General features: G+C 39.9%; 1 protein-coding gene and 1 pseudogene across 1 annotated transcript in view; both read right to left on the bottom strand.

Annotated features, from left to right (window-relative positions):
* Nucleotides 1–15,580, bottom strand: part of LOC104238850 (protein SWEETIE) — a 62,706-nt gene that overhangs the window by 11,845 nt on the left and 35,281 nt on the right. Inside the window, exons 28-40 of the mRNA XM_070168071.1 lie at nt 15,287–15,386; nt 15,118–15,174; nt 13,977–14,044; nt 12,941–13,034; nt 12,317–12,540; nt 11,074–11,218; nt 10,908–10,976; nt 4,430–4,483; nt 4,186–4,272; nt 3,977–4,105; nt 3,669–3,872; nt 3,069–3,524; nt 279–344 (exon numbers count right to left, since the gene is read on the bottom strand). Of these exons, the coding sequence (XP_070024172.1) occupies nt 279–344; nt 3,069–3,524; nt 3,669–3,872; nt 3,977–4,105; nt 4,186–4,272; nt 4,430–4,483; nt 10,908–10,976; nt 11,074–11,218; nt 12,317–12,540; nt 12,941–13,034; nt 13,977–14,044; nt 15,118–15,174; nt 15,287–15,386 (1,753 nt within the window). The remainder of the gene's footprint in view (nt 1–278; nt 345–3,068; nt 3,525–3,668; nt 3,873–3,976; nt 4,106–4,185; nt 4,273–4,429; nt 4,484–10,907; nt 10,977–11,073; nt 11,219–12,316; nt 12,541–12,940; nt 13,035–13,976; nt 14,045–15,117; nt 15,175–15,286; nt 15,387–15,580) is intronic.
* LOC138886360 (uncharacterized mitochondrial protein AtMg00810-like) lies at nt 5,230–6,389 on the bottom strand (annotated as a pseudogene).

Here is a 15,580-nt window from a genome sequence, read left to right as displayed (position 1 = left end):
ACATTCAAATTAAGCCATAAAGAACTTGACAGTATCAAGTCCTTTAGGTCATCCAAAGATATTATTTGACAATAAAAGGTCGTGCATAAAAGGAAAATCATAAATAATGCAAAGTTTACAACAACATATATAGAACCAGGGTTCATATCAATTTCACTTAAGATTGGTAAGCCATCCTGCATTTCAATGTAAAGAAGGACATTGACGTGTAATAAGGACCCTTCATTAGCTACATCCTGAAAGTAATAGCACGATCATGACATGAAATGGGATGTCACCTGTGATAAAATAGAGATTGCAAGACTGTCCCATGTATCTTCAACAAAAATGGAGAAAAAGCAAACCTGCATCCATTTCAATTATGACTTTGATTAGACTTCACTAGAGGCACGTCAAATGAGAATATCTAACTGAAAACTTACTGCACCTTCTCGTAAAAAAATGCATTGAAATAAGACAAGAAAAATGAAATGAAGGACATTGACATCCTAGAAGAAACCTCCTGGGCAACTAGTGTACAACAACAACAATAACAAACCCAGTGTAATCCTACAAGTGGAGTCTGGGGAAGGTAATGTGTACGCAGACCTTACCCCTACCTTGTGAGGTAGAGAGGCTATTTCCGATAAACCCTCGGCTCAAGAAACAATGAAAAGGAAGCAACACACCATAGCAAAAAGATAACGGAAGCGAACGACAAAACGAGTAATAATAAAGATCTAAGAATAAGAAAATACAAGAATAGTACTAATACTACTTACGGGTAAGACTAGGAGAAACTCGCGACTACCTGTCAACTTGCAACCCTAATACTCGGCCTTTACACCTTCCTATCAAGGTTCATGTCCTATGTCCTACCTAATTACCTCTCCCCAGTACTTGTTCAGCCTACCTCTACCCTTCGTCAGACCTCATGGTAAAACTCTCACACCTCCTAACCGGGACATCTATCTCTCTCCTCTTTACATGCCCGTACCATCTCAACCTCGATTCCCACAACTTGTCCTCCACATGTGACACTCCTACCTTGTCCCTAAGAACTTCATTCATAATCTTATCTTTCCTGATATGCCCACACATCCATCTCAGTATCCTCATTTCTACTACTTTCATCTTCTGGACATAAGATTTCTTGATTGATCAACACTTATACCCATACAACATGGTCAGTCTAACCACCACTCTATAGAACTTACCCTCAAGTCTTGGTGGCACATTCTTATCACAAAAAACACCAGAAGAGAGCCTCCATTTCATCCACCTCACTCCAATATGATGTGTAACATCCTCGTTAATCTCCTCGTTGCCTTGGATTCCAGACCTAAGATATTTGAAACTATCTCTCTTGGAGATGACTTGTATATCAAGTTTCACTTCCACTTTGGCTTCATGTGTCCCATCACTGAACTTCCGCTCCAAGTATTCTGTTTTCGTCCTACTCAACTTGAAACCTTCGAACTCCAGAGTCTGTCTCCAAACCTCCAGGTTAGTGTTACCCCCCCCCTCCCTCGCACTATGTCATCTCATGGGCAACTAGTGTAGAAACCAAAAAGTTAATCCCTTAATTTCCTCGCTCCTTTTTCACTAAAAATTTCAGTTAGCACCTTCCTGCACCCCCGCCTCTCAAAAACTACATCAAAAAGGACTAGAAGAAGGAAATGAAGGAGGATATTTGCATACTATAAAGCTTGACAAGCAACTAGGGTAGAAATCAGAAAAAGTTTATATGTTAAATATCTACTCCTTCCTTCCTAATAGTTTTAACAGAGAAGATTCACCAAAAGCAGGAAAAACTAACCAACTAGAAGTTTAAAAGTACATACGCTTATTTTCCTTCCTGATATGTCAACTCAAAAACCAAGCTAGTTTAACTGGACTATCAGTGTCAACGCAGTAAATAGCCTCTTGAAAGCTGAGTCCTATGAACTTGGAAAGAAGGGACTCGATCTCAGCAAAGATACAGTGTCCTCAACCTCTAACGTCATATTTGGGACATTACCAAGAGAACCTTTAGGCTCTCTGGACAAAGTTATGACATGCTCAAATACAATAATCAACAGTAATGCATACTTTCTAGCTTCATAATGAGTAATAGGAACTCCAAATGAGAGTTCTGGTGGCTCTATTTTCTTTTCTTTTTTTTGTTTTGAACAGGTAAAACTCTGGTGGTTTTGTTGAGTTGTCCCACATCGGTGAGATTTGAGGTCATTGGTCTCCTTATATGGTCCTGGGCAATCCTCACCTCATACACTAGCTTTTGGGGTTGAGTTAGGCCCAAGGTCCTCATGGTATCAGAGCCAAGCTCATCCCAATTATTGTTACCGATGTTGGACCACCATTTATGTTGTCCCTGCTCCAGTTTGCAGGCCTGGCATGGGGGTGGGGGAGGGTGTTGAGTTGTCCCATATCGGTGGGATTTGAGGTCCTTGGTCTCCTTATATAGTCTTGGGCAATCCTCACCTCATAAGCTAGCTTTTGGGGTTGAATTAGGCCCAAGGTCCTTCTATCAGGTTCCATAACAAAGTATGACTCTGCGATGGGCTTTAACCTGCGTTGAGTATCGTTTTTTGATAAAGCCAGCATTCGGCATCTTAAAGTGGTCTTTTCATCATGTCAGACTCCAAAGTATCAATAAAAGCAATTTGCAGAAAGCCACATGTAAGAAAATTTCAAAATTCAATTGCAGAAGTTCACATTAATTTCATTAGAGATCTTTATATGGAAAATTTTGTTAGAGGCCTACGAGCAGAAGAAGAAAGAAAAAACATATATGACAAGCATGCCAAAAGCCATTTGTTTGATGATAATAAAGGTTCAAAATTGGAATATAAAAAATGAAGAACCACAGCATGGATATTCTCCAAAGAAGAAACCAATTTTTCAGTGACAATAATTACAATCTATGTGAGGTCCTGCATAGTTGATTGCCTATATGATATGTCTGGAGAACCTTAAAATGCACACCCAAGAAAAAAAGAAAGGGTTACGATACCCATAATGCAAATACAGATCAGACAACCAAATTACTTTGGAGTGACTTAGCAGGAACAACAAGACATTGAAAGTACCTGCAGCAGTTCTTGACAGGAAACCATAGTGAGAAATCCAACGCTAAAAAATCTCTCCGCTGACAGGACTTGAAACACAGGCAACACAACTTCACACAACTTCAAAGAAGTCGACTTTACTTCTTCACCAACACCGCCACCACATAATATGGCATTGACAGAACCAATAGGTAGCCTAGATTGACCAAGAACCGAATCTTGCCCCTGAAATAGAAGAAGAAGAGCAAAGCCCCACAAAAATCGAAACTCTTCTGAACCTAACTCAACCATGCTGTACCCAGAAATTAAGTCCGTAACAGATTGATTTTCAGTTTCTGAGGATCGTTCTATATATGTGTTCAAAGGAACCGCATCCAATGCCACGGCTTGCAGGATCAGGGGCCAAGCTTCTTCCAGACATGCTAGCAATTTAGTTGAAACTAGTGTTGACTGAATTCCATCAAGAAATGGTTTCCACTGCATGTAGTACATATTGGAACATGGAAAAAATTGCCAGAATTAGCAGAGAGAGTGCAACAACTACTTAGTGTTCCATTCCCTTAGAAGTGAAAGAAGCTATAGCTATTAAAGAGAGAAACATGTATCAAACTATGAGCTCACATTTTCTTTAGGAAATGACTGAGTCCTGATATAGCTGTAGTCCTTCAGAAGACAGAGCCAGTAAATTCCAAGAATTTTTGAACTCTCAGAGAAAAGAGGCAATAAAGCTAAATATTCATCGGAAATCTCCTTCTGTTGATTTTTCAAGAACGCAAAGGTGTAACATTTCAGAGATGCATGTGCTGTAAGGAGTCTCACTTTGATCTGGAAAGACAACATTGAGAAATGGCTTAGATAGGAGAAAAAAGTGTAAGGAAATATGCCTATCCTAATTTTTCTTTAAATAATCTGGACAGGAAGCAACCAACCTTGCATGAGACCCATTCTGCAAAGGACGGATAGTAAAGGTCATTGAATTCATTTAGAGGCCGTGAAATTAATGAAAATATCCGTTTTACGGCAAGTTGATCCCGACTAACGATTTTACATGTCAATATCTGCAATTTCCACATGTGATTCCGTTTAAAGCTTACAGCAATCAATTTACACTACTAGATGCATGGCAGCATTCTATAACCTTTGTGGCCAGCTGCAAGCCTGCTTCCAATAGGACAGGGCCAGAGGATGAGTCCAGTGCAGTTCGAACTGCAGATACCAATTGGGCCTGAATAGAAGTAACATAACTAGCTTAGTTGAGCTAATATCAGTAAGGATTTTGCATCAAATTTGGATTATGCCTTTAAGCTGGGATTATTTAGGACATTTAGGAAGTATACAAGCTGCTTAATAGAATAAACTGAAAGAATGATCCAAGGACTTACCTGATACTGTTCCAGTAGAAGGTGTCCAGGAAGCTCAGGGTCCAATGTTCCAAACTGAAATTTATAGTAATAGCATTGACAATAACACATGATAAGCATGAGAAACTACAAATGAAACTCAACAAAGACAATGTAAGAAAGGACATAATAATCTTGACGCCAATTATACGTGGGACTAAAATGAGCAGCAATAACCAAAGATGTAAAAGTTTGCAAAGAATCAATGTGCAAAGAACAATAAGCATTAGTCCCTTGGCATAACGGCATGTACAGAAGAATAGTTCACTCTGTGGTTTTAAACATTCTCACAATGGCAAATGCATACTCTTAGGGGTCGTTTGGTATGAGGTATAAGAAGGTATAGGGGTGGTATAAAAATTTAATACCACCTTAATACTCTGTTTGGTTAGCAAACCAGGTATAAGTTATCCCGGTGTTATTTTTAACACCGGGATAACTTATACTTTATAGAGGGTGGGGTAATTAGCACCGGTATAACTTATACTTTCTTCTTAGAAATTATGCAATTGTCCTTCTTAATACAACATACCAAACAGTGAATAAACAACAATCCCAGCATAACTTATCCCAACATAACTTATACCGGCATAAGCCGTATTCCAACCAAACGACCCCTTAGTTATTTAGGTTGATGACATTTGTGAGAAGGCACGGGAGAAAATATGATATATATTGATATATATTGTGTGTGATGCAATACAAGAGGTGTTATTTATAGCTACTCTATACAAAGGGGATACTACTCCTATTCCAATGTGGGACAATTACGTTGCTATCTCTAACACTCCCCCTCAAGCCGGAGCATATAAATCATATGTACCGAGCTTGTTACATATATAATCAATGTGAGGACTAGTGAGAGACTTGGTGAAAATATCTGCAAGTTGATCATTCGATCTCACAAACTTCGTAGTAATATCTCCAGAGAGTATCTTTTCTCTGACGAAGTGACAATCAATCTCAATGTGTTTAGTTCTCTAATGAAACAGCGGATTTGATGCAATATGAAGTGCAACTTGATTATCGCACACAAGTTTCATCCGACTGATTTCACCAAATTTCAACTCCTTGAGCAATTGTTTGGTCCAGACTAGTTCACATGTTGACATAGCCATTGCTCGGTATTCTGCTTCTGCACTAGACCGAGCAACTACATTCTGTTTCTTACTTTTCCAGGACACCAAATTTCCTCCTACTAAAACACAATATCCAGACGTAGAACGTCTATCAGAAGGTGATCCTGCCCAATCAGCATCCGAGTACCCAACGATCTGCTCATGACCTCGATCCTCAAACAGTAATCCTTTACCTGGAGCCGATTTTATATACCGGATAATGCGGACAACTGCATCCCAATGACTATCACAGGGAGAATTCATAAACTGACTTACAACACTCACAGGATAAGAAATGTCGGGCCTAGTCACTGTGAGATAATTTAATTTACCAACCAGCCGCCTATAGCTTGCAGGATCGCTAAGCGGCTCCCCCTGTCCAGGCAGAAGTTTAGAATTCGGATCCATCGGCGTGTCAACAGGTCTGCAACCTGTCATCCCTGTTTCCTCAAGAATGTCTAACACATATTTCCTTTGAGAAATAACAATACCTGAGCTAGATTGAGCAACCTCAATACCTAGAAAGTACTTCAATCTGCCTAGATCCTTAGTTTGAAAGTGCTGGAAGAGATGCTGCTTCAGATTAGTAATACCATCCTGATCATTGCCCGTAATAACAATATCATCAACATAGACTACCAGATAAATACATAGACTTGAAGCAGAGTGGCAATAAAACACAGAGTGATCAGCTTCACTACGAGTCATGCCAAACTCCTGGATAACCGTGCTGAACTTACCAAACCAGGCTCGAGGAGACTGCTTTAGACCATAAAGTGACCGACGCAAGCGACATACAAGGCCACGAGACTCCCCCTGAGCAATAAAACCAGGTGGTTGCTCCATATAAACCTCATCCTCAAGATCACCATGAAGAAAGGCATTCTTAATGTCCAACTGATAGAGGGGCCAATGACGAACTGCAGCCATGGATAGAAAAAGGCGAACTGATGCCACTTTAGCCACTGGAGAGAAGGTATCACTGTAATCTAGCCCAAATATTTGAGTGTATCCTTTGGCAACAAGACGTGCCTTAAGTCGATCAATCTGGCCATCGGGACCAACTTTGACTGCATAAACCCAACGACAACCAACGGTAGATTTACCTGAAGGAAGAGGAACAAGCTCCCATGTACCACTTGTATGTAAAGCAGACATCTCGTCACTCATAGCCTGTCGCCATCCTGGATGAGACAATGCTTCACCTGTAGACTTAGGGATGGAAACCGAGGACAATGAAGATATAAAAGCATAATGGGGAGATGACAGACGATGATAACTCAAACCAACATAATGAGGATTAGGGTTTAGTGTGGTCCGTATACCTTTTCGAAGTGCAATCGGTGTACTAGGAGCAGGATCCGCAGTAGGAGCCGTGCCAGGTGCAGGACGAGAACCAGATAGGCCTGATGTAGGGCGCGAACGACGATGATAAGTCAAGAGTGGTGTTCCTGTGGCTGGGGAACTAGGAGGGATAACACCGGACTCCTCAAAAGTTGGTATGGGTGAAACCTCTGTGGTTGAAGGTGGAGGAGGATTACTAAACTCCTCAAAAGTTGGTATAGGTAAGACCTCAGATATGTCATGGTGGTCAGCAGAAGTGACATCAGTTGTGAAGAAAGGTTTAGACTCGAAAAATGTGACGTCAGCTGACATAAGGTACCTATGAAGATCAGGTGAATAACAACGATATCCCTTCTGAACACGAGAATAACCAAGGAAGACACACTTGAGAGCACGAGGAGCTAACTTATCTTTCCCCGGGGCTAAGTTATGAACAAAACATGTGCTCCCAAAAACCCGAGGTGGAAGAGGGTATAAGGCTGACTGGGGAAACAATATTGAATGTGGAATCTGACCCTTGATGGGAGATGAAGGCATCCTATTAATCAAATAACAAGCTGTGAGAACTGCATCGCCCCAAAAACGCAGCGGAACACGAGACTCAATTAGAAGTGTGCGAGCAGTCTCAATAAGGTGCCTATTTCTTTCTGCAACCCCATTTTGCTGAGGGGTATAAGGACAAGATGTCTGATGAATAATTCCATGAGAAGACATAAACTGCTGAAACTGAGAAGATACATATTCTAAGGCATTATCACTGCGAAAAATGCGGATAGAGACACCAAATTGGTTTTTGATTTCAGCACAAAAACTCTGGAATATAGAGAATAACTCAGAACGATCTTTCATTAAGAAAAGCCAAGTACATCTTGAGTAATCATCAATAAAGCTAACAAAATAACGAAATCCCAAGGTTGAACTGACTCTACTAGGACCCCATATATCAGAATGAACCAAGGAGAAAACAGACTCTGCATGACTCTCAACACTACGCGTAAAGGAAGCTCGGGTATGTTTCCCAAGCTGACACGACTCACAATCTAATCTAGACAAACTGGATAAACTAGGCACCATCTTTTGAAGTTTGGATAAACTCGGATGTCCTAAACGTCTGTGGATTAGATCTGGAGGATCTGTAACTAGACATGTTGTGGAAGGACTGAGCGAGTTAAGGTAGTAAAGACCTTCTGATTCACGACCTGTACCAATTGTCCGTCCCGTACTGCGGTCCTGCATAATAAAAGAATCATCAATAAAATATATACCACAATTGAGGGCACGAGTCAAACGACTAACAGATGCAAGACTAAAAGGACAACCAGGAACATAAAGAACGGAATCTAGGGTGATAGAAGACAATGGGTTGGCTTGTCCAACTCCTTGTGCCTTAGTTTGACATCCATTGGCTAAAGTAACAGTAGGAAGAGACTGTGAATATACAATATTCGACAAAAGTGATTTATTACCAGAGATATGATCAGAAGCGCCTGAGTCCATGACCCATGGTCCAAGAGTACTAGACTGGGAAACACAAGCAAAAGAATTACCAGCAATAGGAGTGTCAGTCTGGGCAACTGAGGCTACTTGTGGAGATGTTTGCTTACTTGCTCGATACTGAAGGAGCTCATTATATTCTTCTTTAGATACAGAAAAGCCCTGGTTACCTGTAGTCTCGCTCTGAGCAACGTAGGCATTTTTGGGTGGACGGCCATTTAAGGAATAACACATTTCGCGAGTGTGTCCAAGTTTGTGACAATAAGAACACTTGGGTCTAGATCTCCCAAAACGACCGCCTCCTCGTCTATTCTCCATAGCTTGAGATGCCCGAACATCCACTGTCTGGGATGCAAGGAACAGAGGAATCAAGTATCTGTGATGAAATCACTGGGTGACTTGGTGCTGCAGCAAGGCGAAGTAATCGAGAGAATAATTCATCAACTGTAGGGACAGTCGGACTCGCCAAAATCTGGTCTCGTACTGAATCAAGATCATGAGGAAGTCCAGCGAGTGTAAGAACTAGAAACATTTTCTGTCGCTGCTCTTGTTGTTTTGACACACTAGCAGAAACTGGCATCAATGTCTCAAATTCCTCCATGACTGCCTGTACCTGACCCAAGTAAGTAGACATATCTAATTCTTGCTTCTTTAAGTTTGTCATCCGTGATATCACATCATAGAAGCGAGATATATCATTAGTGTATAACGTACGAGCCTTTGCCCAAACCAAATAACATGTCTGGAATGGCCGAAACAAAGGCATCAACTTAGAATCAATAGAACGCCACAAGATGCTACATAATTGAGCATCAATTTTTGCCCAAAGCGCTATCGCCTTTTCATCTCCTTCGCTAGACTGTTTAATCAGATGATCTTGCACACCTTGACCTTTACACCACAACTCGACAGATGAAGCCCAAGCTAAGTAGTTTGAACCTCCCATTAAAGGTTCCGAGGTAATCATAACATTAGAGTTTCCAGAACTCATGCTTTTAGACCCAAAAACATCAATTCCCAAAGACATCTTGTAAATTATTACCAAATAAGAGAAATAATCAACTGTAATCCACTGAAAATAGAGTAAGGAACACTGAACCAGAATAGGAAACTACTGTAGCAGTTGGAAAGTTACTGTTGCAGCCGGAAAATATTCAAAGTGGTCGGAATGAAATAAAAACAGTAGGGGTAGGATCGGAATTACCAGAAGACCCAACTGTTCTGAAGGAACTTTTTCAAAAAATGGTCGGAAGTCCACTTTTTTTTTGAAATCACTATTCACGCCGGAAAAATAAAAAAGTGGTCGGAATTTGGTGTAACCTGGATGGGTAGGCTCGGAACTGCAAGGGAAACAATTTGTCCTGAAGAGTCGTCGCCAAAAAAATGGCCGGAAGGTGACCCACGCAACGTTGGAACTTCGCCGGAAAATTTTCTTTGGACAGCTACAGTACCGCCGGAAATTTTCACTGGGATTTGGTCGCCGGACAGTGACTACTCTTGTGGTAGTGTTGGATTTTGTGCACAACACTGACCGAGACAAAGCAGACGCAAAACAACTTTGAAAGTCGCCGGAAAAAGGGTTCCGGTGACTGATTTTACTTCCCGGAATCGCTGGAATTTATGCACAGCGATAAATCTCTCACGATAGCTCTGATACCATGTGAGAAGGCACGGGAGAAAATATGATATATATTGATATATATTGTGTGTGATGCAATACAAGAGGTGCTATTTATAGCTACTCTGTACAAAGGGGATACTACTCCTATTCCAATGTGGGACAATTACATAGCTATCTCTAACAACATTGTTATAACAGGTGATTATCATGAATGCATTAATCCTCTAAAGCAGCATTTCCTTAAACAAAAGATAAAATACTTCCTAGCCTCCTGCACTGTGGTGACACAATGTAGCAGTGGACTTTTCATTTCACAAAGACATACGGGAAGAACCCGGCATATTGAATTGAAAATCCGTTCCAATTGACCCGAATGTTTAAGACTGTCTCCTGGAAAGGGGGAACCTTCGAAGGTCATTGTCGAAGACTGGTTGGCAAGCTCAATGACCTTATGATCACACGACCAAACATTTCATTTGATGTCAGTGTGGTTAGTATCTCCAAGCTCCGTGCGACTGTCATTGGAATGCAGTAGTTTACATACTAAGTTTTATGAAAGGTTCACTGGGATAAGGTCTATCGTACGAGGATAGAGGACATGCAGACTGAGCGAGATCCCCTTTAGACAATTATGGCCCACTTCAATGTATTATGTCTAATAAGAGGAAAGCTAATATCTTGAAATAGTAAAAATCAAGGTGTAGTAGCCAAATCAAATGCAAAGGCAGATGAACTGCACCTTGATTGCAGTCTAATATCTAATATGGACTTACAAATCATCAAATTAGACGTCAAAGTATAGGCTGATGTCTAAAAGATACCATTTGAATGACCATAAGTGATTAAGTCCAACCGAATAGTTGAATAAACATTGAAACAGTACCTTGTCAATAATAGTACTCAGTAGGGTCACACCAACTGGCCGCATGTTTTCAAACTGAATTGTGCTGATCTGTAAGAAGTGATGAGAGAGAATTAATTTATTCCGCACACTAAAGCTGATTTTAATAGCATTAGTGCAACAAGGTGTTGATTTCGAATTTTAGCACCTGATAAGCAAGTGAAACAAGTTCTTGCAATTGAAGAACCAGCCAGTCTCCAGAAGTTGGTCCACTGCCAGACTGCTTTCTTGCCAACGCTACATCAAAATGGGCTGGATTCTTTCCAACTGCTGCAGGAAGATGACTCAAACACCTAAAAGCCAGAGAAAATTATTCAGATGGATACGTTATATCAGAGACTAACACGTGGAATTTTTTTATATAACAAGCAGAACCATTTCTTGATAAGACAAAGCAATTTGGAGAAAAGATATACACTAATAGATGGGAAAAGATTCTCACAGTGACAAATAATAAAATGAGAAGCAACGAGAAAGAGAAGAATGAGTTGGGACAGCTCATAAAATGGAATTATGAGGGGATTCTGTTTTCATCGTAATTTGGAGAACAGATAAGCTTATGGGTCAGGAGCACATGGTATGCAATCGCATTAGCACACCAATCCAAGATCTTGATACCCTCATGAGTGAATGAGCAGAAACAGTTCCGAAATGCTATTTTGATGAATACTTATTTGGACTGAACACAAGATTGCACCCATATTACTTTGCTACAAGCTTTCCAAGTGACCTTATCAAGAAAAGCTTTCCAAGCTAAGTTTACTGGATTAGTTAACTGCATTAGGGTTGTTGGCCTTTAGCCTCAATTCAGTTGCAGCATAATGCATTCCTCTGTGTGCGTCTTTTTTGGAAGAATAGTATAGTTATACATCCATCTAGACGAGAAATATAGGCCTAAGATAATAACAAGGTACAGCCAAATAACATTTAAATTTGTGCAATCTTCACAAAGGTACAACAAATTTCATTAAAGAGAACACATACAGGTGGGTACAGTGTAAAGACTTAATATTATCTAAATAGCATTTAATAGTGTGAAGTAATGTTGGACACCACAATTGTAGAAGATAGATGCCTGCCATATTCCTTTTGTTTCATTATCTCTGCTTCTTTGGCATTAATGATTTGCTGTCGCTGTTTTTGACATTTCATTATCCTTACATAATTGTTTTATAATTGTCCATAAAAACTCCGTTGGCTGATTATACGAGTTTGAAGGGTGGGTTGTGGCTAAGAAGGAAGATCAAGATGATGTCAGAGAAAATGCTTACAAATGGCATACAACAGAGGTGCAGTGAGAGGAAATAAAGAGAGGAGCATAAAACCAAAGTCTGTTAGAGGGAGGAATAAGCAAACGTCATGATACACCAGGGAAACAATTGGCTACTTACTCTGCAGCAAAAACTCTTGTTCGATATCTGAGGTGCTTGTTCCTAGGAAGATAAGCAATGGGATGATTGCTTCTATAACCTTGGAAGGTTGGGTTTTGGGAGCTAGACACCATGTTCTCATCGTCATCTCCATAATTAAGTCCAGTTTCACCATCCAGACCACTTGAAGAATCATTCTGTGAACTGTCACTTCTGCTGATCACTCTTGAGGATGACGAAAGAATCTAAACACAATAAACAATTTCAGTGAAGCATTTTTCATCACCGGCATAAAACACTATAAAAACCAAGAAGGGAAACTGCACGCGCCATGTGACACAAGGCAAAAATACTAAACAGGCAAGGTAAAGATTGCCGAGAGCATAAATGCTAGACTCTGGGCTGTGAATTACATGCAGTCATATGATAACTGGTTTAACTTGCTGCATAATCCTTGAATAAGATCATAAATATTTCACGGAGGAGTTTTGAAGAATCTTTTAATCCTGTTCAGTATAGTTTAATTAAAAATAAAGTAAGATATTTTCATTTCATGACTACACTCCTTCAATTTTCAGAATAGCTTATCCCGAAGATGTTGACCAGATTACAAAAATAAGCGGGCAATGTGGACGATAAAATTACCATGTTGCGGCAAATTGATAGCCATCGTGATGGCTGTGATGGACATGATGCATAAAGCAACCGCATAACTGTGGTCCGTGCTAAGCTGCCAATCCTGCAGAATTGGAAGAACTCTAAGTAAGGCACAAAAGTTAGTACACAAATTTGAAAGCATCCAATTACAGGTAGAGGGTAAAACATTAAGATAATTAAAGCAAAAAGAGATAGCAAAAGTAAAGCAAATATAAAGCTATTCAGGTAGATTAATACAGAGCACTCAAACAGGCAAAGCTAGCAACAAAAAGGAAATGCAGCAAACACTTTCCATGGGGGTAAAGAAAGAAGATGCATGGCATTAAAAATTGAGTAGTATAATTCAACCAGCTACTCCCTTAGTCCGAGTATATGATACTATCAATATTTGGGAAGTCAATTATTTGTGTTTGACTACAATTTTCTCAAAAATTACATAAATATTTTAAATTTTTAAAATTGTGGTTTACACATTACTTTGTGTGTAGTTTCTAAACTTGTAAATTTTCTTTCCAAAAAGTGAAGGAACTCAATGTTCAATCACACCAAAAATTACATGGTTGCCTCTCGTATTCCGAACTTGACATTTCTTATGGGCCAGAGGGGGAACATTTACCTTTATACAAGGAACTAAATCAATAAAAATGTCGTTCTTCATGCTTGGGAATGATACAAAACGATGTTAACTATTTCATCTTGTGTCATAAACTAGGAAGTATGATATACCCACATATTTCTTTCCTATAGCAGTTTTCTCCTAAATTACTTCCCTCCCTAGTCAAATGATTCTAGTGCTTAACTTTGCTTTTACTAGTAAAAAGCATTTCATTAATCTCACACCGTTAAGAAAATGGACCTTGGGCCTCCCTCAATCTAAATAGTTAACTCATTTCCAAAAAAGAAAAGGAACGCCAGACGCTAGACCTAAAACTAATAAAGCCAGCCCAAACAAACAGAGAGACCAAATTAGAGAACAATTAAGGGATAAGGGTTAGGACCAGTTTGTGTGGGCATAATAACTTACTCAGCATCAGTTTCCTCATCCAGCATATGGAATAATGTATCTTCAATATTTTCATTCATGATGGACCCCTGCACAACATCAAGCATCCGTTAAAATATAGTGCAAAGCAGACAAATCGGAACTCGGAAACTATGAGTGAATTGAAAATAGATCTCCTGAAATTGCCATTTTATTATTCTTCATAAACTCTTCTCGAGTATATATTACATTTCTCATTTAAAGAGGCTGTTCTTAGCTGTATGATTTTCACATGTTATGTTTTCCAAGTGGAAAGACATATGGGAGCAGTTTTCCTGCCAGTTGAATGTCGAGAACAATGAAAGAAGTCATCAAAAGGATGAAGTCTGGAGTTGATTGCACAAAACAGCCCTGTAGTTTGCAGTCACTTCAGAGTATTCAGAAAAGCCACCCAAACAGGCACGACAGGATTTCAACCAAGATCCAAAAGGTTGTCAGTATATAACCTGGCTGATGATTTCAATGTATTCTTCTGAATACAGGAATGGTGCCTGCATTAAGGGAGGGAGGGGGGATGGCCAGGCAGAAGCCCGATGGGTGGGAGAGGGGGGGGGGGAGGGGGAGGTTGCCTCATTTCTAAGCCAAGGGAAAAAGTTGAAGGGTTAGGAGTTCGGATGGGGGGACGTGGATTGGTGGAAGGAACAGGAAGAAGGGCAAATAAAACAAACTTCTGTGTCAGTGGAGCTGTGCCGTGAAGTTCCACTTCTGGATTCCGTCGATGAATACTTGTGCTCTCGTGGTGTTTTTTGTTTCTCACATGGGATATATACTTTAGTTAGGATTAAAAGGATCTGACCCCCATTTGATGTGAAGTTTTGCTCTTCAGGGATTTTCAAGTTTTAGACTATATGAAGAGTATTTTATTGCCTATAATGCCATATTCTAGTTTAACATATATTTGAACAGAACTCGTATCATTAGAGTTTAAGCAATTAACTTGATTCTTGAATATTAGCTCGTCCTAATTAGTATTCGAGCAAGCTCTATATTATACCACAGAGGTTTAATGCATAGAAAGAGCTATTGTTCCGTCTATATCCCTGACAACTGGCAAAACCTAGCCTTAAGGAATCAAAATATCTAAAGCACAGGATGGAACATAGGTCACAGTCAAATTACTTACTGGATCCTTTTCAATGAGATGTCTCAGAGTGGATAGAGCTAAACGTCGCAGCGTTGGCTGTTGTAAATGAAATTCAGAAGTTTTAGTACTCACAAGATTAAACAAAAAGGGAGTCACTCCCAGTCCCCTGATCCCCCACCCTCTTTTTCCAAGGGAGAGAAAGCACTACCTGTCTTGCGGATAGAGTTGGGAGCAGTGTTTGCACATTGTAATGCACAGTAACAGCTTGTGGCGCAAAAAGAACTAGCTGCTGAGTGAATCGGACATTCCTTCGAATTAACAAGAAAAATAAGATTAAAATCTGAACACTAAAAAAATTCAACGTGAATATTACAAAGCTAGATGAAGCAGGCATGAGTCAAATGAAGTGCTTTGATGTCCTCGCCAGACCTAAACCACACTGGTCTCAAAACTATTGCTTCTTATTTGGTTAATAGAAAAGGGGGAAAAATATATGAATAAC

This window comes from Nicotiana sylvestris, chromosome 2, assembly GCF_000393655.2.
Source record: "Nicotiana sylvestris chromosome 2, ASM39365v2, whole genome shotgun sequence".
NCBI lineage: Eukaryota > Viridiplantae > Streptophyta > Magnoliopsida > Solanales > Solanaceae > Nicotiana > Nicotiana sylvestris.
The sequence above is the reverse complement of the archived record's forward strand: the minus strand, read 5'-3'. Positions and strand labels throughout refer to the sequence as shown.